General features: G+C 38.3%; 1 protein-coding gene across 7 annotated transcripts in view; it reads left to right on the top strand.

Annotated features, from left to right (window-relative positions):
- The window catches only part of LOC138372359 (uncharacterized), a 279,911-nt gene that overhangs the window by 72,019 nt on the left and 184,369 nt on the right, over positions 1-23,523 (top strand). For 5 of the 7 annotated variants that reach the window (XR_011230792.1, XR_011230789.1, XR_011230788.1 and 2 more), the window contains 2 exons: positions 22,594-22,700; positions 23,155-23,300. The exons of 1 other annotated variant lie outside the window; for it this stretch is intronic. Coding sequence is in view for 1 of the 6 variants with exons in the window: in XM_069337643.1 (XP_069193744.1) it covers positions 20,979-21,242; positions 21,562-21,721; positions 22,594-22,700; positions 23,155-23,271 (648 nt within the window). In the remaining 5 variants the exon portion in view is untranslated. Of the gene's footprint in view, positions 1-20,648; positions 21,243-21,561; positions 21,722-22,593; positions 22,701-23,154; positions 23,301-23,523 lie in introns of those variants that run through there. One more of the 7 variants, XM_069337643.1, reaches the window with a different exon arrangement.

The raw sequence follows: 23,523 nt of genomic DNA, 5'->3' as shown, positions 1-23,523 counted from the left end.
TAAATATTACCTTAATGCCTCAACTATTGACAGAATATTAACATAATTACCGTAGCTATTATTATAAATTGTTTGACGTCTTCAATATAGAAAAATAACTTGAGGAACTTTTTTGTTAAAAGTTTAGGGCAAGAATTGGAATCTTATGAGTTTGAACACACTATGACGTCAAGGTCCATCGATCTGTTGCTTCTTTCTTTCTGCACTTGCGGCGAACTAGAAGTAAAATAAAAATTAAACCATAAACGCCAAATACACTCAACTTTATTTTTTCTAATCATACAGATAAAATTCCTGCTATGTGATCATTACTAGAAAATTAAATTGAAGAGTAAAAAATCAGCTATAGTTTTTGATAATATTTAACACTGATAACTAGGGTGAGCACACCTAGGTGAGCACATCTAGGTGAGCACATCTAGGTGAGTACATTTAGGTGAGCACATCTAGGTGAGTACATCTAGGTGAGCACATCTAGGTGAGCACATCTAGGTGAGTACATCTAGGTGAGCACATCTAGGTGAGCACATCTAGGTGAGTACATCCAGGTGAGCACATCTAGGTGAGTACATCTAGGTGAGCACATCTAGGTGAGCACATCTAGGTGAGTACATATCTAGGTGAGCACATCTAGGTGAGCACACCTAGGTGAGGTGAGCACATCTAGGTGAGCACATCTAGGTGAGTACATCTAGGCGAGCACATCAAGGTGAGCACACCTAGGTGAGTACATCAAGGTGAACACACCTAGGTGAGCACATCTAAGTGAGCACATCAAGGTGAGCACACCTAGGTAAGCACATCTAGGTGAGCACATCTAAGTGAGCACATCTAGGTGAGTACATCTAGGTGAGCACACCTAGGTGAGCACACCTAGGTGAGCACATCCGTCCTCACATCCCAGCTCATCTTAATGACCCTTCCAAGTGATATACCTAGAGGTTACCTTGAGGTGCTTCCGGGGCGTAGCGTCCCCGCGGCCCGGTCGTCGACCAGGCCTCTTGGTTGCTGGACTGATCAACCAGGCTGTTGGATGCGGCTGCTCGCAGCCTGACGTACGAGTCAGAGCCTGGTTGATCAGGTATCCTTTGGAGGTGCTTATCCAGTTCTCTCTTGAACACTGTGAGGGGTCGGCCAGTTATGCCCCTTATGTGTAGTGGAAGCGTGTTGAACAGTCTCGGACCTCTGATGTTGATAGAGTTCTCTCTCAGAGTACCAGTTGCACCTCTGTTTTTCAACGGGGGTATTCTGCACATCCTGCCATGTCTTCTGGTCTCATGTGATGTTATTTCTGTGTGCAGGTTTGGGACCAGCCCCTCTAATATTTTCCACGTGTAAATTATTATGTACCTCTCCCGCCTGCGCTCAAGGGAGTACAGTTTTAGGCTCTTTAGTCGGTCCCAATAGTTTAGATGTTTTACTGAGTGGATTCTAGCAGTAAAGGATCTCTGCACGCTCTCCAGGTCAGTAATTTCTCCAGCTTTGAAAGGTGCTATCATTGTGCAGCAGTACTTCACTCTAGAGAGCACAAGCGTTTTGAAAAGTATCATCATCGGTATAGCATCTCTAGTGTGAAAAGTTCTTGTTATCCAACCTGTCATTTTTCTTGCAGTTGTGACGGCTACTTTATTGTGTTCTTTAAAGGTAAGGTCTTCCGACATGAGTACACCCAGATCCTTTACATTGCCTTTTCGTTCTATGTTATGATTTGCCTGAGTTTTGTACGTGGTTTCCGTTTTTATATTTTCATTTTTTCCATAGCGCATGAGCTGGAACTTATCTTCGTTAAACACCATATTATTTTCTGTAGCCCATAGAAAGACCTGATCTACATCTGACTGGAGGTTCGCCGTGTCCTCTATGTTGCCTACTCTCATGAAGATCCTAGTGTCATCTGCAAAGGATGATACAGTGCTATAGGTTGTGTTCTTGTCTATGTCCGAAATGAGGATGAGAAAAAGTACTGGAGCAAGCACAGTACCCTGGGGGACTGAGCTCTTCACGGTTAATGGGCTGGATTTTATTTTGTTGACTATTACACATTGGGTTCTGTTGGTCAGGAAATTGTAGATCCATCTGCCTATTTTTCCGGTAATTCCTTTTGAACGCATTTTATGTGCAATAACACCATGGTCACATTTATCAAAAGCTTTTGCGAAATCTGTGTAAATTACATCCGCGTTATGTTTGTCTTCCATAGCATCTAATGCCATATCATAGTGGTCCAGCAACTGCGACAGGCAAGAGCGCCCTGTTCTGAAACCATGTTGTCCGGGGTTATGGAGTTGCTGTGATTCCATGTATTTTGTGATCTTACTTCTTAGCACTCTCAAAATTTTTTATGATGTGCGATGTTAGCGCTATCGGTCTGTAATTTTTTGCCTCTGCCTTATTTCCTCCTTTATGAAGTGGTGCTATCTCTGCTGTTTTTAGTATATCAGGAATAACGCCAGTATCTAGGCTTTGTCTCAACAGAATGTGGAGGGCCTGCGATAGTGGTTTTTTACAGTTCTTTATGAATATGGAGTTCCAAGAATCCGGGCCTGGTGCAGAGTGCATAGGCATACTGTTTATGGCTTCTTCAAAATCCAGTGGGGATAGGGTGACGTCTGATATATGATCTGATGTTGGTATCGTATCCATGAAAAATTCATTTGGGTTATCAATCTTTAGTGTGTTTAATGGCTCGCTGAAAACAGAGTCGTACTGCGTCCTCAGTAGCTCGCTCATTTCTTTGTTGTCATCGGTGAAAGTTCCATCTCCCTTTCGCAGGGGCCCGATACTAGACGTGGTTTTTGATCTTGATTTTGCATAGGAAAAAAATATTTCGGATTTCTTTCTATTTCACTGATGGCCTTTTGCTCTCTTTGCCTCTCCTGGGTTCTGTATGATTCTTGTAGCTTCCGTTCAATTGTTTCTATTTCTCTACCTAACCTTCTTCGCCGTTCTTGAGATAGGGTGCGACTCTCAAGTTGTTCCGCGATTCGTTTTCTTCGCCTATATAGGGAACGACGTTCCCGTTCCAATCTGCATCTCTTCCTCTTTTTTTAGAGGTATGCGGTTTGAATATATTTCTAGTGCTACTGAACTTATTTTTTCCAGGCACTGGTTCAGGTTTGCATTTCCTAGCTGTTCTTCCCAGTTTATTTCTGTGAAGTCCTGGTTATATAAGCACATCCCAGCAAACACAAATCATCTACACAACGTTCGCCTATCTCTTCCCATAGGTGTGGGAATGATTTGCATTGAGAATGGTGCAGGAGAGCCTTTGAGAAACTTTTACTCAAAAAATCCAAACACAAAGGTTTATTTATAAATTGTTTTTCTACAATTATTTTCTTCCAAATGTAAAACAAATAGTTTTTACATGTTTAAATATAAAATTTATGGTGTTTTTTTGTAAAATTCATTAATAAATTGTGAATGATATATATTGGCTGAGTGAAACCTTTAAAATCCATTTAGTTATAATTTGAACAGAAAAAAGTATTTTTCCAAATTTTCTAAAAATTGCTCTTTTTAACACAATTTGACTCCTTGTACATTCCACTAAACACTATATCATGTTTAAATATATAATTTATGTATTATTCTCTAAAATAATTTATATAAATTATATAAGTTGCTGGAAAGTGGTGTTAAAGATTTTGAAAACATTTTGTTGTGTTAATATGTTCTTATTAACTATGTCTCAAGTTCACAGTTTATCAAACAAGAATATTAACATTCGTCAACTCTTAAAATCTTATATGTTATCTTGCTGGTGCAAAAAAGGGTGAATCTTTAGGAACAGCTATAGTATCTATATATCACAAATGGTGTTTTCCCTAACTCAAACAATGTAGGGTTTATTATTCTACACATATTTCTAATGACTCTTAGATGTTTACATTCTCTGAAGTATAATTGTGAAGGCTGTGTCCATCACTCTCAACACAGATTCTTAAACTCGTCTCTGCAGGTTCAACTATATAATTAGTTTCCGTTTTGAATCTCCATGGACATTTGTATCCAAAATGAAACCAATGTGGTTTCCTTCAGCGCCTTCAGCCAGCACATTTGCTCATTCATTTCCACAGATTCCAACAAGGTAGGGGATTTACAGAAATTTGTATATTCATATTGTTATATATTAAAAATATGAATGCAGTTCAATATGATAAGACAAATACATGAGTTTATGATAAATTCGTTTTCTGTGATATACCATTGATATGCTCTTTTTTTCTTTAAACGGCAGACTAAACTAAAGTGCTCACATCAACAGATTTGATGTATAAATGGTCAACGCTCAACAGAGTTAGTATAAATGTATTAGTATAAATCTTACTTGTCTCATTGTTAATTCACATTCAATGTCAACTTGTGGTTGCATTGTACAAGGTCAACACAGATGATCGAAGGAAACTAACTCTGCTCTAGTTCCATGAAGTTGCTATTTGATTCAGATTCAGATTCAGATGCAGATTCAGATGTTTATTCAGGTAAGGTATATACATACAAGTGATGTTACATTAATGGATTGATATATAGATAGAGCTAGTACATACAATGCCTAAAGCCACTATTACGCAATGCGTTTCGGGCAAGAAAAACATTAATATCTAGAACTTAATACTAATTGAGCATAAAGAATAAAAGATGTTGAGAACAAATACAAATAAAGATAAAAAAAAAAGGGGGAACATGACTGAAAAAGCAGCACAAATACAATAGGTTGACAAACAGTGTTGATTACAAAAAAGAAAAAAAAAAGAAAATAACAGACATGGGTTGACAATAGAGGAGTGAGGTAGATTACAGGGAATTTATTAGGTAGTGTTTAGTTTTTATCTTAAACTGGTTGAGAGAGGGACAGTCTTTAACATGGTTGGGAAGGTCATTCCACATTCTGGGCCCCTTGATTTGCAGAGCATTTCTAGTTTGATTAAGACGTACTCTAGGAATATCAAAACTGTATTTATTTCTGGTGTGGTGCTCATGGGTTCTGTTACAACCTTCTATGAAGCTTTTAAGATCAGGATTGGCATTATAGTTTAGCGTTTTATATATGTATAATACACATGAGAGAATGTGCAGTGACTTAATATCTAACATATTAAGAGATTTGAGTAGGGGTACCGAGTGATGTCTGGGGCCAGAGTTGGATATTGTTCTAATAGCGGCTTTGTGTTGGGTAATTAGAGGACGTAAGTGATTTTGGGTAGTAGAACCCCAAGCACAAATACCATAGTTGAGATAAGGATAGATAAGGGAGTAATAGAGAGTCACCAGAGCAGGGCGTGGTACATAATATCTGATCTTAGAAAGAATGCCCACAGTTTTTGAAACTTTTTTTGATATATTTAGAATGTGTCCCTGGAAATTCAGCTTGTTGTCAATGAGAATGCCAAGGAATTTGCCATCTAATTTGTTACAAATTTGGGTATTGTTTATTTTGAGATTTATAAGACTAGAGGATTTATTGCCAAACAGAATATAGAAGGTTTTGTCAATGTTAAGGGTGAGTTTGTTGGCAGTTAGCCAATGATGGACTTTATTTAGCTCAGTATTTACTGTGGCATTTAGAGCAAGAGGGTCAGGACTGGAGTAAATGAAGGTTGTGTCGTCAGCAAATAGAATTGGTTTGAGGTGTTGGGAGGCATTTGGAAGGTCATTAATGTAGATGAGAAAGAGGAGAGGGCCAAGTATGCTGCCCTGAGGAACACCAATGTTGATGGGTAGGGTGGGAGAAATTGTATTATTCACAGAAACATATTGGAGCCTGTCAGTAAGGTAGGACTCGAGGTATTGTAGGGAGTGCCCTCTGACTCCATAATGATGTAATTTAAGAAGAAGGTTATGGTGGTTGACAGTATCAAAAGCTTTACGCAGGTCCACAAATAACCCAACAGGGAGCTCCTTTTTATCAAGGGCTGTATGAATCGAGTTAAGCATACTAATGAGTGCATCGTTAGTGCTTTTTTTGGGTCTGAAGCCATATTGGCAAGGGCTAAGTATATTGAGTTTGGCTAGATATGAGTAAAGCTGCTTGTATATAAGTTTTTCAAAAATTTTTGACAAGTTTGGCAGGATTGATATAGGTCTGTAGTTGTTAACATCTGTGGGATCACCACATTTGTGGACAGGCGTTACTCTCGCTTTTTTTAGAATATCTGGAAAGGTTTGGAGTTCAAGTGACTTGTTGAAGAGCAAAGCAATAGCAGGGGCTAAAGATCTGGAGGCTTTTTTGTATATTAAAGTTGGTATCTCCTCAAGGGCACTAGACTTGGTTTTAAGGGAAAGGATTATCTCATTGACGTCAGTGGAATTAATAGGCTTTAGGTACAGAGACTGTGGATAGTTACCTGTAAGATAGTCCTTAATGTCAGTACTGGAAGATGGAATATCATTTGCAAGGGATGAACCAATGGAAGAGAAGAACCTATTGAACTCAATAGCAGAATCAGAGGCTGAAAGCTGACCATCGTTATTAGACAGGAGAGTCGGTTTGTTATTTAAAGATTTCTTTGATCCCAATATTTGTGAAATTGTGCTCCAAGTTTGTTTAATGTTGCTCTTTATTTGAGTAAATTTATCTTCGTAGTAATTAGTTTTGGCTCGTCTAATTATCTTAGTTAGCAATAATGAGTAATTCTTTGAGAATTCTTTGGAGACAATTCCTAACCTATACTTCTTCTCAAGGTCGTGTTTTTTGTTAATGGATTTCAGTATTCCCTTTGTAAGCCAAGGATTGTTAAGCCTTTTGCTTGTGACTTGTTTTGTAAGCCTAGGACAGTGGGTGTTATAAAGGCTAAGAGTTGTTTGTAGAAAAGATTGCACTGCTAGGTTGATGTCCCCTATGTTACCTAACTCGGACTCCCAGTTGACATTATCAGCAGCAGTTATAAAATTGTTTATAGCAGTTTCATTGTGCAGCCTAAAGCTTAACTCCCTTGTTTCTAGAGGTGGTTTGCTAATGTTAGTTAAGAGAAATGTGGGGTAGTGGTCTGTAGTGCTATCGGTGATTATACCTGAAGTAAGCGGAGAGGTTATGTTGGTCCAGATGTGATCTAGAGTCGTGGCAGTGCTATCAGTGATTCTAGTAGGTCTAGTGATTAAGGGTATGAGGAGGCAGGAATTCATACAGTTGAGGAAGCTAACAGCAGTAGGGTGTTCTGGCTCGCAGAGGTCAATATTAAAGTCCCCTGCGATAATTAGGTGGTTTTTGTTCAGTCTGTTATCAAGTATTAGATTTCTAAGGTTTGAGTTGAATACAGACACATCAGTGTTGGGAATTCTATAGACTGCACCCACAGACAGGACAGACTCAGCACCCTTGACTCTGAAGCTGGCGAAGATATACTCCCCATAGCAGTCTCTAGTTCTAATTTCTTTTAAGCATGTTAGTTCTTGGTGGTAGTAAAGAGCAGTGCCACCACCTCTCTGAAGTTGACGACAGTTGTGAATTGCTGAGTAGTTAGGCATGTTAAAGAGTTGAGTAGTATCCTCTTTCAACCATGTTTCAGTAAGTATAATAAAAGAGAATTTGTTGCCAATAGTTTCAATCAAGGCACTAACATCATCGAAGTGTTTACCTAGGGATCTAACGTTCAAATTGATTACAGAGATATTGTGATTATGAGTTAATACATTGTTTACATCATGTGCTGCAAAATATCTGCAATTTAGATCATTAAAGTGATTATTGTCATAGATAGTGGATAAGAGGTTAAGTTCTGGGTCTATACTTGACTGCATAAAAGAAGCTGATTGTAGAATCAGAAATAAGTAGAAAAAAGCTATAAAATAGGGAAAAAAATATACACAATACTGTACAAAACAAACACAAAAGGGGCTTACAGGGGTACAATGGAGTAAGGGAGTATGGCTAGGCTAGGCAACCTAGGCAATTAATGAGATTAAAGAAAAAACATGTAAACATGGACTATACAAAACACAAGATATGGAAATACAAAACAAAAAATATAAGCAAGACTAAGCAATACAAAAAAAAGAACAAAAAAACAAATTGAGCAAAAATGAGGTAGATTGCTTACGAGTACTCACAGGTACACTGTAAGTAACAATTTGCAATTTGAGATGCAGGCAAAGCCAGGGGTACAATGGAGTAAGGGAGCATGGCAAGGCTAGGCAACCTAGGTAAAAAATGAAATCAAAGAAAAGTTGAATAATAAACATAGGCAAATTTGAGCTAATGATTAATAACTATAGATAGTTCAGTAATGACTGTATAATTAAAAAGACCTGAAGAACTACTTTAATAACTCAATTAAATAATTTCGGTAAATGACTAGGTAAGAGTAAGTTAAAAATTAAGTCAGAAAATGAACCAAGGAGACTTAGGATACCTAGCCCCACTAGTTGACAGGGGGTTAATTAAGTTAATTCATTGGGAGTGATAAGGTGAGACAAACCACATTGGGAGAGGAAAGTGTTGAGGTTTTCTTCACTAGTAATAGTAAACATTTTGCCCTCTGCGGTTTTTCTCACCTTTATCAGACCATCTCTAACGAAGCACTGATGAATAGCATCTGGGTTTTGTTGCCGGATTTGACGCAGGCGGTAGAGGATTTGCTGTCTGTTCCTGGTCAAGCACTCGTTGATGTATAATCCCTTCCGTAGGGATGCAGCTGTCCGGACTAGATTGGATTTCGTGAACTGGGAAGACAGCTTCAGGCGAATTTTCCGTTGATTTAGACCTGATGGATTCTTTTTGCCTACTCTGTAGGCAGCAATAACGTCAGTTTTGTTTAGATTGAGCTGCAATTTGTTTTTTAAGAGATCCTGAGCTATTTCGAAACAATTTTCACCTTCATGTTCCACAGGTATATCTTGGGACGACACGATAACAGAGTCAAGCAGCTTTTGCTGGTCTTGTTCCTCCTGGGAGACGGAACGTTGAGCTGAAAATGTACTGATACATGCAGTCATTTTGCTGAGAGCTTCCTCCTGCTTTTTTAAGGCTTCATCAGTTTTACGAAGGTTGTTTTCCTCATGGAGATCATTCAAATCATGCTGTAGTTGGTCTTGGCTAGCCTTGTAGTTTCTAATATCCTCGCGGAGGAGGGTTATTTCTTGTTGTTGTTGTTGGAGATTAGCGCGGTTCGCTAGATTCTCGTTGAGAAGACTCAAGATGATAGAATTTTGTGACTCGAGGACTAGGCACAACTTTTTGAACCACAGATTCTCGGTCCAGTTAGTGAATTCCGGTGAGGGACCGGAAGCTCGCTTGAGTTGATTATACTGGGATGCTAGCATGTTCATAGGAGAGGGTTGGGAGGACTCTGCTCCTTTGCTCAATGGGGTGGAGGGGAGGGCAGCCCCGCCACTCCGGACCCCAGAGCTTCCAGACGGAGAAACACGGATATTGTTATTGTTGGCCGGGATGGATGTCTTGTTAGGGGGTTTGTTGCCCTTATTTCCCTGCACAGTCACATTTTTAGGAGACATGATTGGTTAGAATGGACTGAGGGGTATATGTTGAGAAGAAACTTGCGTCAGGCAGCGCGGTGGCGGCAGCATGCACTGGTACTCACACCGTAGAGGATTGTTTTGAAACTTATTTGAGATGGAATGAGTTGATTTTGGTCGGTTACTTTGGTTTTGCTATAACATGCTTGGACTCCATGTACTTAGCTGCCTGTGGGTGGTGGTCTACATCATCTGGCGTAAGTTTAAGGGCTGATATACAGCTTATAGTGAGGAGCGTAGCGTGCGTAGCGTCCTCCGTCCAGGGTCCTCGGTGATTTGGTCTTTACTCAATGCATTGTACATGCATTGTACAAGGCCAACACAGATGATCGAAGGAAACTAACTCTGCTCTAGTTCCATGAAGTTGCTATTTGGTCTTTATTGAAATTTGACAAGGCAGAGTGGCCTGCAACAACTACATATCTCCACATCTAGTTCATGCTCCAGACATAAATCATGACACTGGTCCTGTGTATCCTCCTGCTGACCCGTCAACACCTGGCCCGTCGGGTGTGAGGCGCCCTCTCTTCACGTCTACACCTAGTGCTGAAGCTGAATCTGATGAAGATAATTCATATTCCACATTAGTGTTTGAAAACAATAGTGAGAGCGACGATTCAGACAGTAGTTTATTGCCAACCCAGAGACAACAGCGACGTGTTGTTATAGCAGAGACTCGCCTGAACTATAAATTGAAACATGAGCTGGTAAAAATCCCCAAACGTCGCAGGTGTGAAGTGTGTTCAAAGTCGGGTATCAGGAAGGAAACTGGTATAGCGTGCAAGACATGCGATGTTCCACTTTGCGTCATACCTTGTAATTACACCACTTATCACAGGAAAAGGGTGCCAATGTTTTCGCAATAGAATGTTCTATGAGCCCGTAGGTAAAAAAGAGCAACAAAGCGTAAGATAGAATAGCACCATATATAAAACAACGCAGGTACATATCAGTGAGCGTCAAACGCACACGAAATGTGTGTGTTTGATGGTGGTCAAACGATGTTTGATGTGTTTGATCAGGTGATGTCCTGATCCGCCTAATTAAAGTATGAATTATGTTGAGAAAAAATAAGAAAAAAGGGAAAAAACAGGGGTGGGAGAAACATGACAGAAAAATAGTAAAAATACAATTTGGTCAACAAAACAGCATTGTTTAAAATAAAAGATATGGATTGACATTTTGGGGGTTAGGTTGGTAGGTTACATTGAGTTAATTAGGTAGTACTTAGTGTTTATCTGTTATAGATAGGAGCTGCCTGGTATGGGCCAATAGGCCTTCTGCAGTTACCTTTGTTTTTATGTTTTTGCCCTGTAACCTAAATGGTTAGAGAGGCACATATATGGGCTTAGGGACTGAACCCCACACTACATTTAGCTAAGCTGGTTACAATCTTGATGATATAGTTACAAAATTCTGTATAAGTCGTCACATTATCAATGGGTTCGAGATCAACCACAATTTCCTGAATAGATATAACAAAGGGGATATTAATAAGAACATAAGAACATAAGAACAAAGGTAACTGCAGAAGGCCTATTGGCCCATACGAGGCAGCTCCTATTCTATAACCACCCAATCCCACTCATATACTTGTCCAACCCGTGCTTGAAACAATCGAGGGACCCCACCTCCACAATGTTACGCGGCAATTGGTTCCACAAATCAACAACCCTGTTACTGAACCAGTATTTACCCAAGTCTTTCCTAAATCTAAACTTATCCAATTTATACCCATTGTTTCGTGTTCTGTCCTGTGTTGATACTTTTAATACCCTATTAATATCCCCCCGGTTATGTCCATTCATCCACTTGTAAACCTAAGAACATAAGAACATAAGAACAAAGGTAACTGCAGAAGGCCTATTGGCCCATACGAGGCAGCTCCTATTCTATAACCACCCAATCCCACTCATATACTTGTCCAACCCGTGCTTGAAACAATCGAGGGACCCCACCTCCACAATGTTACGCGGCAATTGGTTCCACAAATCAACAACCCTGTTACTGAACCAGTATTTACCCAAGTCTTTCCTAAATCTAAACTTATCCAATTTATATCCATTGTTCCGTGTTCTGTCCTGTGTTGATACTTTTAATACCTTATTAATATCCCCCCGGTTATGTCCATTCATCCACTTGTAAACCTCTATCATGTCACCCCTAACTCTTCGCCTTTCCAGTGAATGCAACTTAAGCTTTGTTAATCTTTCTTCATATGAAAGATTTCTAATTTGGGGAATTAACTTAGTCATCCTACGCTGGACACGTTCAAGTGAATTTATATCCATTCTATAATATGGCGACCAAAACTGAACTGCATAATCTAAATGGGGCCTAACTAGAGCAAGATATAGCTTGAGAACCACACCAGGTGTCTTGTTACTAACGCTGCGATTAATAAATCCAAGTGTCCGATTTGCCTTATTACGAACATTTATGCATTGATCCTTTTGTTTTAAATTCTTACTAATCATAACTCCCAGATCCCTTTCGCAATCCGACTTCGCAATCACAACACCATCTAGCTCGTATCTTGTAACTCTATCATCATTACCTAACCTCAGAACTTTACATTTATCAGCATTAAACTGCATCTGCCAATCCTTTGACCATTTCAAAACCCTATCTAGATCAACTTGAAGTGATAGTGAGTCCTCCTCCGAATTAATTTCCCTACCGATTTTCGTATCATCGGCAAATTTGCAAATGTTGCTACTCAAACCTGAATCTAAATCATTTATATATATTATAAACAACAGAGGTCCCAGGACAGAGCCTTGAGGCACTCCACTTACAACATTTTCCCACTCTGACTTGATTCCATTTATACTAACTCTCTGTTTCCTTTGGTATAGCCATGCCCTAATCCAGCTTAATATAGCACCCCCAATACCATGAGACTCTATCTTTTTAATCAGTCTTTCATGTGGCACTGTATCAAAAGCTTTGCTAAAGTCAAGGTATACAACATCGCAATCCTTACCACTATCAACTGCCTCAACAATGCTAGAATAAAAAGATAACAAATTTGTTAAACATGAACGGCCATTTATAAAACCATGTTGAGACTCAATTATTAATTTATGTTTTTCAAGATGAAGACGAATTTTATTTGCTATTATAGATTCGAGTAACTTTCCCACAATAGACGTTAGGCTAATTGGTCGATAGTTAGACGCAAGTGATCTATCTCCTTTCTTAAAAACTGGTATCACATTAGCAACTTTCCAAAACTCTGGCACTCTGCCTGACTCTATTGATTTATTAAATATGGTTGACAGTGGGTCACAAAGCTCCTCTTTGCATTCTTTAAGCACCCTGGCAAACACTTCATCCGGCCCTGAAAAACACTTCATCCGGCCCTGTAAACCTCTATCATGTCACCCCTAACTCTTCGCCTTTCCAGTGAATGCAACTTAAGCTTTGTTAATCTTTCTTCATATGAAAGATTTCTAATTTGGGGAATTAACTTAGTCATCCTACGCTGGACACGTTCAAGTGAATTTATATCCATTCTATAATATGGCGACCAAAACTGAACTGCATAATCTAAATGGGGCCTAACTAGAGCAAGATATAGCTTGAGAACCACACCAGGTGTCTTGTTACTAACGCTGCGATTAATAAATCCAAGTGTCCGATTTGCCTTATTACGAACATTTATGCATTGATCCTTTTGTTTTAAATTCTTACTAATCATAACTCCCAGATCCCTTTCGCAATCCGACTTCGCAATCACAACACCATCTAGCTCGTATCTTGTAACTCTATCATCATTACCTAACCTCAGAACTTTACATTTATCAGCATTATATAGGGTATTAAAATTGTCAACACAAGATAGAACACGAAACAATGGGTATAAATTGGATAAGTTTAGATTTAGGAAAGACTTGGGTAAATACAGGGTCAGTAACAGGGTTGTTGATTTGTGGAATTTTTCTTAACTTATAAATTTATCAGCATTAATAGGGTATTAAAATTGTCAACACAAGATAGAACACGAAACAATGGGTATAAATTGGATAAGTTTAGATTTAGGAAAGACTTGGGTAAATACAGGGTCAGTAACAGGGTTGTTGATTTGTGGAATTTTTCTTAACTTATAAATTTATCTTTATTTATCTTAAACTGGTTGGGAGAGGTACAGTTTTTAACATAATTGGGAAGGTCATTCCACATTCGAGGTCTCTTGATTTGTAAAGCATTTCTAGTTTGACTAAGTCGTACTCTTGGAATATCAAATAGGTATTTGTTTCTGGTGTGGTGCTCATGGGATCTGTTACAACCTTCTAGGAAGCTTTTAAGGTCAGGATTGACATTACAGTGCAGCGTTTTATATATATAAAATACACATGAGAGTATGTGCAGGGACTTAATATCTAACATATTCAGAGATTTGAGTAAGGGGTCCATATATACTGCCCGGTTGCCTGAAATGCTATATGCCTACTATAGTGGCTTTAGGTATTGTATGCACTAGCTCTATCTATAAATCCAACATTATGTTTGTAAATCAACTATGTATGTACTTTCCTGAATAAAATTGACTTTACTGTACACTTATATTCTAAGAACATAAGAACATAAGAACAAAGGTAACTGCAGAAGGCCTATTGGCCCATACGAGACAGCTCCTATTCTATAACCACCCAATCCCACTCATATACTTGTCCAACCCGTGCTTGAAACAATCGAGGGACCCCACCTCCACAATGTTACGCGGCAATTGGTTCCACAAATCAACAACCCTGTTACTGAACCAGTATTTACCCAAGTCTTTCCTAAATCTAAACTTATCCAATTTATATCCATTGTTTCGTGTTCTGTCCTGTGTTGATACTTTTAATACCCTATTAATATCCCCCCGGTTATGTCCATTCATCCACTTGTAAACCTCTATCATGTCACCCCTAACTCTTCGCCTTTCCAGTGAATGCAACTTAAGCTTTGTTAATCTTTCTTCATATGAAAGATTTCTAATTTGGGGAATTAACTTAGTCATCCTACGCTGGACACGTTCAAGTGAATTTATATCCATTCTATAATATGGCGACCAAAACTGAACTGCATAATCTAAATGGGGCCTAACTAGAGCAAGATATAGCTTGAGAACCACACCAGGTGTCTTGTTACTAACGCTGCGATTAATAAATCCAAGTGTCCGATTTGCCTTATTACGAACATTTATGCATTGATCCTTTTGTTTTAAATTCTTACTAATCATAACTCCCAGATCCCTTTCGCAATCCGACTTCGCAATCACAACACCATCTAGCTCGTATCTTGTAACTCTATCATCATTACCTAACCTCAGAACTTTACATTTATCAGCATTAAACTGCATCTGCCAATCCTTTGACCATTTCAAAACCCTATCTAGATCAACTTGAAGTGATAGTGAGTCCTCCTCCGAATTAATTTCCCTACCGATTTTCGTATCATCGGCAAATTTGCAAATGTTGCTACTCAAACCTGAATCTAAATCATTTATATATATTATAAACAACAGAGGTCCCAGGACAGAGCCTTGAGGCACTCCACTTACAACATTTTCCCACTCTGACTTGATTCCATTTATACTAACTCTCTGTTTCCTTTGGTATAGCCATGCCCTAATCCAGCTTAATATAGCACCCCCAATACCATGAGACTCTATCTTTTTAATCAGTCTTTCATGTGGCACTGTATCAAAAGCTTTGCTAAAGTCAAGGTATACAACATCGCAATCCTTACCACTATCAACTGCCTCAACAATGCTAGAATAAAAAGATAACAAATTTGTTAAACATGAACGGCCATTTATAAAACCATGTTGAGACTCAATTATTAATTTATGTTTTTCAAGATGAAGACGAATTTTATTTGCTATTATAGATTCGTGCTATTATAGGTTCTCTGTGGATTTGTTATCCCCTATCGTTTGGGAGAAAAAAAATGACTAATACGTTCGGCGAATGACTTTGACTTCAACTTCACTTTGACTTCGTTCATGTCATCGTATTTTCCGTAATATATAAAGGTTATGACAATGCAATTATATTATTGTGTGCAAATAAGTTTGAAATTTCATGTACCCTAAAAATATTAAAATAAAGAATAAGAATAATTAAATAATTGTTGTAGTAAATTGTCACACGTTCATCATACGCAAACGAACACACAGTTTGGAGCGTCAGTACAAGACCGCCGCCATTTTAAAACACGGCTTCGAATGTAAGTAATGTTTTTCTCGTACTAACACTGTGTTATACAATAGATTTGGTCTTGAATTCACAAATTTAGTTGTTACATCTGACAGAGTATGTTAGACGGTGTAATGCTGGTCCATGTTAACGTATTTGTGGGCTTGGTTGGTTTAAATGTGGAGGCGAGGCCTGGCAGTGCTGGTGTATGTGGAGGCGAGGCGAGGCCTGGCAGTGCTGGTGTATGTGGAGGCGAGGCCTGGCTGTGCTGGTGAGTATGTGGAGGCGAGGCCTGGCAGTGCTGGTGTATGTGGAGGCGAGGCCTGGCAGTGCTGGTGTATGTGGAGGCGAGGCCTGGCTGTGCTAGTGTGTATGTGGAGGCGAGGCCTGGCTGTGCTAGTGTGTATGTGGAGGCGAGGCCTGGCTGTGCTAGTGTGTATGTGGAGGCGAGGCCTGGCTGTGCTAGTGTGTATGTGGAGGCGAGGCCTGGCTGTGCTGGTGTATGTGGAGGCGAGGCCTGGCTGTGCTAGTGTGTATGTGGAGGCGAGGCCTGGCTGTGCTGGTGTATGTGGAGGCGAGGCCTGGCTGTGCTAGTGTGTATGTGGAGGCGAGGCCTGGCTGTGCTGGTGTATGTGGAGGCGAGGCCTGGCTGTGCTAGTGTGTATGTGGAGGCGAGGCCTGGCTGTGCTGGTGTATGTGGAGGCGAGGCCTGGCTGTGCTAGTGTGTATGTGGAGGCGAGGCCTGGCAGTGCTGGTGTATGTGGAGGCGAGGCCTGGCTGTGCTAGTGTGTATGTGGAGGCGAGGCCTGGCTGTGCTGGTGTATGTGGAGGCGAGGCCTGGCTGTGCTAGTGTGTATGTGGAGGCGAGGCCTGGCTGTGCTAGTGTGTATGTGGAGGCGAGGCCTGGCTGTGCTAGTGTGTATGTGGAGGCGAGGCCTGGCTGTGCTAGTGTGTATGTGGAGGCGAGGCCTGGCTGTGCTAGTGTGTATGTGGAGGCGAGGCCTGGCTGTGCTAGTGTGTATGTGGAGGCAAGGCCTGGCTGTGCTAGTGTGTATGTGGAGGCGAGGCCTGGCTGTGCTAGTGTGTATGTGGAGGCGAGGCCTGGCTGTGCTGGTGTATGTGGAGGCGAGGCCTGGCTGTGCTAGTGTGTATGTGGAGGCGAGGCCTGGCTGTGCTAGTGTGTATGTGGAGGCGAGGCCTGGCTGTGCTAGTGTGTATGTGGAGGCGAGGCCTGGCTGTGCTAGTGTGTATGTGGAGGCGAGGCCTGGCTGTGCTAGTGTGTATGTGGAGGCGAGGCATGTACAACACTCCCCAATAGGAAGAAAACCCACTGGGTTCTAGGCTAGGTTAGGCTTATCTGTAATAATTGAATTAAGCCTAGCAAAGCCTAGAACCTAGTTCAGTAATTTAAAAAATGTTGTAACTTGAAAAATGCCATTCAATACATTAAACAATTTAAATATTTTCAGGCAATCAACACAACCCTCTCATGTTGGCTAACCCTCTCTCATGTTGGTCAATAATTTAATTATTTTTTTATGGAGTAATCTTTGCTGTTGAAATGTAGTCTTTTTGAGACTACATTTCAAATGTAGTGTGTGTGGAGGCGTGTATGTTAGGTATTACCTAATATACACGATCTAATATATCTATCTGTGTGAAATAGATTAAATCCATTTATTTGATATTCAGCTAATAGTTCTGTATTTTCTACATTCATCCATGTTTTGGTAAGTGCAATAATATGTATTGTTTCATTGCAGATTAGAGATTCAAGATAGTTCTAGATTTCCGAAGTACTGAAACGCGCGCCATACAGGCTTGGTGGATCTAGGTGCAAGGTAAAATTATTTACATTTACTTGTTTTGTAATTATATGCATATATGCATTATTCTATAGAATAATAGATCTCGTAATAATTTTGCAAAAATAGTGGCATTTACTATTTTTAAAAGATTATTAAAAAATTTACTGATATGGTGCATTCGGAAGGGCGAAGAGGGAGAACGGCCTGTTGACATAGCTCGGGTGCAGGGGGGGGGGGTTGTGTAAAAGCCTGGTTTGTGCCTCGGAGAGGCTATGGGATCCAGTAAGTTCAGTAGAACTTCGGTTTCAACCCTTTTACCCTGTTGTAGCTCAGTCGATTAAGGCAGTGTCTGGAATGCTCCCGGACGCAGGTTCGAATCCTCGTCACGGCCCTTGTGGATTTGTTCATTTGATGCATCACGTTATTGTGATCTGTGTGTGTAATTCTTCACTTGCTACAGCAACAGGAATGTGTGTGTATGTATTTGTGTTGTTGAATATGACCGAAAGTGTAAGATTAATGATTCTAACACAAATCGTCTGAATATTTGTTTTTCTTCACTGTCGAGAGTAGTTAAAAAAATTTACTCGAGTTTATTTTCACACTTTATTTATGGTCCTTAAGTCCCTCTCCTTAATGCTGCTGCTGTTTCTCGCATCTTTGCATCGCTTGTATGTTTGGGGGTTTGGCCTCTTGCTATATATTGATTCCATTTGTGTGTGTTTGGGTCTCAGGCCCTCTCGCAATTTCTGTTGAACAAACCCCTTTTCCTAGTTCTGCATCTCTCCTTTGGTACAAATTTTGTTGTGCTTTTATCATATATTTCACAAAACTTGACATACATTTCATTTACTTCATGTCCTATCAGCAAGTGTTTGTCAAATTCTTTAAGGAAAGTTTATCATCCTGATTGCAGATCTCTAGCGATATTATGTCAACTTCTTGTGGATTCGCAATCATTATTTAATTTACCTTTAGGTGTTCTTTCACCAGCACAGCAACACTGTACCTCTCCCAACCAGTTTAAGATAAAAACTAAGTACTAACTAATTAACTCAATGTAACCTACCTTACCCCCAAAATGACAACCCATGTCTTCTATTTTAAACAATGCTGTTTTGTTGACCAAATTGTATTTGTTTTTTTCTGCAATGTTTCCCCCCCCCCCCACCACTCTACCACCACATTGAGTTTAGTAGCTCTGTGCACGTCAGGTGCTGTTTAATATACAGACCTACTCCTCCATTTGACCTAGTTTCTCTATCACATCTATATCACTTTGTGCTTTAGGCCTGGTGGAGCTTGGTCCACCAGGCTGTTGTTTGGAGTGGCCCGCAGATCCACATACAGTCTGCATATGATATACAGTCTGTTGATCAATTGAACTACAGTAGTTAGTTTTTATCATCCGAATGCACCAATATGTGTTCATTCCTCCCAGATGAAGGAACTAGGTAATATTCATCATCTGAATGCACCATCTGAAGCTTTAACACACTCATGATACATGAGAGGTTTAAAAAACTTTTAAAACTTTTAAAACTTTTTGACCTATGTATTTAAAAGCAATTCTAAAGTTAAAAAGTGTAGCATAGGCCCCCTCGCAGAATGTTCTTAATATGATCCTCAGGTTATAGTTTTCTATCTAAAACCACCCCTAGATCTCTTTCTTGATCAGAATTCTTTATAGATCTCTGTGGCTCGATCATAGAAACTGAGCAAATTCGTTACACTGGACCTTCCAGATCGAATACCATGCTGACAGTCTGATATATCATTCAGTACGTCTGCATCTGAAATTGAGCAATACCGGATTTATTATTTGGTTTTATAAATTTTATACTTATAATCTTAACTTATTTCAGAGACCACGAGTAATCTGGGCTTCGAACTCAACAGAAAAGCCTTCCGTAGACCTGCTTCTTTGCTACATAATAGACAAAATTTAGTAAGTATTGATTTATTTACTATTTATTATTTATTTACCGTTATTAGTATAATAGATCTCGTAATAATTTTGCAAAAATAATGGCATTTACTATTTTAAAAAGCTCGGGTGCAGGGGGGGGGGGGGTTATGTAAAAGCCTGGTTTGTGCCTCGGAGAGGCTATGGGATCCAGTAAGATCGTCCTTCCTTTCCTCCCTAGAATCTGGATGTAGCAGGTGCTCAATTGTCAAAAGTGAAAAATTGGTTTTGTCTTCCGAATGCACCATTTCTGTAAATTTGCTAATAATCTTTTAAAAATAGTAAATGCCATTATTTTTGCAAAATTATTACGAGATCTATTATACTAATAACGGTTTGATAAAATACAGTAGACTGCCTACTGGTTTTACCTGTAATAAGGTTTGATACAGATGATTATGATTATGGTTTTGGCCTCCACCACCCTCTCACCTAACTTGTTCCAACCATGTCTACCACGCTGCTTGCGAAAGTTAATTTTCTAATATTTCTGTGGCATCTTTGTTTGGTTACCTTTTACAATATCTTCTTTTTATTCTACCATCTAGTTTTGGCATTTTATGCCTCTAACCTGGGAGCCACTTATTGGCAAGTCTATACCTTTACCAGTTGATGTGATTCTTTAGATATGGGCACCATATCTCCAGGTGTCCTACACAATTAGCTTTAATTAAATTTTCCAAAATTATCACTTACACTTGTAATACAGGGTTCTAGGTTCCCTATAGTGTCCTTTATTGAAATAGAGTTTAACAACAATTTCAATGTCCCTATTTTCTTTTAGATTATATCTCAACATATAATTAATGTCCAACAGGACATGATTACTCTTTCCAATGGGAGGATGGTATTGAATATTTGATCTAGTACTGATGGAATAATTTATATAATAATCACTAGAAATTATTTCGATAAGAATTTGAATTTATGCATGTCTTTGTTTTGGCATGCCTCTATTTCCATATGTTACATTTCTGCATGTCTCCAATTCTGGAAGTGTTCACTTTTGCATGTGCCTGACAAGGATGTTATATGCACCAGCTTTAATTATCACACATTGTATATAATGAATGACTTATTTTTAGAATTTTAATACATATTGCATCTGTCAATACATTATTAACAATAATATAGGTAATATGGTAGTCTAATGTAGAAATTTGACACTCTTTAACAGAATGTACGAGTATAAGCGAAAAAAGCGACTCCAATACAACAACAGATGGATGCAAGTATCAAGAAGGCTAAAACGTATACACAAAATGCATCCAAATACAGCTGTACACACTAGTGAACCCATTAATCTTACTGAGGCAGCATCAAGTTCAGAGATTGAGTCGTCAGACAATGACATTAGTTCTTTTGAAGCCGAGTCAAATCAAGAGTATGGATTAGGCTCTGAAATTGATGATTTACACATGAATCTTACTGATATTCATGATGTATTATCTAATTCTCAAAGTGAGGAGGAGAATGATGACCATGATAATCATCATTCACTTGTTTACCCACAGAATTTATTAATTCAGTGGGTAAACAAGAATGGTGTTACACACAATGCTGTTGATGAATTATTTTTTTGCAGTAACAGAAAAAATGGAATACATAATGAAGGAATTATCAAAATTGACATTTTTATCAGGGGATATCCTGAATATTGTCAAAATGACGGAAACCCATATGTCAAAAACACATGGAGATATACCAATCCTGGAAGACATTCTTCCATCCCCACTTGAAACTGTTGAGCAGGTGGAAAGTCTGTCACATGAGCTAAAAGTTAACAGTGAATATAAAAAGAGTATGGTAAGTGTTGCTTAATTCTTTTAGCCTGAGTATGGTAAGTGTTGCTGAATTTTTTTAGCCTTGTACATATGTCTTGATTAGTTTTTTTGCAGATGAAGGAAGGTGGGGTGGCACATAATTGATTGTTCAGTGTTATGTTTAAGGTACAAATAAAACAAAAGCAAAAGTTACTCAAATTCGTTGATTTTTGTAATAGTTAAGAAGGAAAATATTTTAATGCTATTTATTTAATACAGTTGGAAATTAGAAAATCTAATGTTGAGATTGAAAGATATATATTATTCTCTATTACCTTACAGCTTATGCATTATTTTAACAGGTCCAGACGCTGTCTCAAATGGGCGGTGCAAGCTGTGGAGACACAGTGAGACGAATGATGAGGAGGATAGGGACCTATGGGGTCTGGTCTCAGTATTCACTCGTTGGGCGCAAGAGGAAACGTGTCTTCAAAACCTTGGATATTTGTAATGTAATAATAAGTACGTAAATTTGACATTTTTTTGGATTATATATGTCTGCATGTATTATGTATTATACTTGCATGCTTGTTAATGACTTGTATTCTAGTCTTGTGGGTATCTCCTTTCTCCTACGGGCCAAATGCTTTGTTCTTACCTAGCATTTTGCTTTGTTTGGGTATGAATGTTTGTGTACCTTCATTGTATATTTTGCAAAATTTGCCATATATCTCATTACTCCTCTGCCTAGCAACAAGTCTGTCTAATTATACTCAATAACTATTTTTCAAAGTTCCCCATAGTGTTCTTTATTGAAATAGAGTTCATGAACCGTTTCAATATCCTTATTTTCTTCTAGATTATATCTTAAAGTATATTTAAATGTTATTGTTATTAAATGTTATTGTGACATTGCATTGCAATTGAGCTGCGTTGTTAACCATTCTGTTCATTTCATGAGTATATTTTATTTTCTATTTTTTCATATCATTTTTTTTATCTGTTTTTATTTTTCAGTGATGGGAATATCAGATCATTTGATGTTCCCATCAGAAAATTGGGAAAGTCAGATCTTTTGATGTTCCCAATTTTCAGATGGAAGCATCAGACCATCATGGAATGCATGGGATGAGGTAGTTTAGAATGGTGGGGAGGACGAGAGGGGGGATGGTGGGGAAGACGAGGGAACAGAGGAGAGGGTAATGGTGGGGAGGACGAGGGGACAGGGGAATGGAGAATGCTGGGGAGGACAAAGGGGACGAGGGGACGGAGGAAGACTGGAGAACAGGGGAACACCTAAATAAAAGCCAACAATGTTATTACTCTGTGGCTTCTTGTCTCCTGACAAAAAGAATTATAATTATATATATTAATTAATTCTTATAACTTTCCAGAAGCCTGTATCAACACCCACACTAATGCAACTGAAAGAGATGTTGAGACAAGTATTGCTGATATGTTGAAGAACGCCCCAAACAAACACGGTGGAAACAGATACAAGGTAAAGTTTGCCAATTTGCTGTAGTCTAATTCAATCTCTTTTTAGTAATCTTTGTGAACATTTATGCTATGAATAAGATAAAATAATGTAATTGATTTTGACTAAATATGTAGATATATTTAATTTTCTGAGCACTAATAATGAAAGAAAACCAAAATAAGAGGTGGCTACTATCTCTAATAATGGGCTGGAATAATACAGGATATAATAATATATATTTATATATATAAATATATATACATATATTTATATATATATATATTTATTTATATAAATATATATATGATATATATATTCTATTCTATTAGTCTATTCTATTCTATAGTTTTATATAGATTCTTGTTTTAGTTTTTTTCTATAATATGGAAAGGGTTTTTAATTAATAAATTAAATATTATATAATAAAATAATGTATTATTGAAAACAATTAGTAACAAACAATATTTCATTACAGGGTGGTGAAGCAGGAATACATGTGCATCACATAGCAGAGTCGGATATGACGAATAATGAAAATAGCGGAGAGCCTGGTGTATGGCATACCGCTGAATCTTCTCTAATGTCTATATAGAAGAATCTTTGTTTCTGTGTGTATATATGTATATATATCATTAATAAAATATATATATATATTTATATATATATATATATATATATATTTATATATATATATATATTTATATATATATATATATATTTATATATATATATATATTTATATATATATATATTTATATATATATATATATATATTTATATATATATATATATATATATATATATATATATTTATATATATATATATTTATATATATATATATAT

The sequence above is a fragment of the Procambarus clarkii genome, chromosome 38 (genome assembly GCF_040958095.1).
Source record: "Procambarus clarkii isolate CNS0578487 chromosome 38, FALCON_Pclarkii_2.0, whole genome shotgun sequence".
NCBI lineage: Eukaryota > Metazoa > Arthropoda > Malacostraca > Decapoda > Cambaridae > Procambarus > Procambarus clarkii.
Note: the sequence above shows the minus strand (reverse complement) of the source record. Positions and strands in the feature narration are given on the sequence as shown.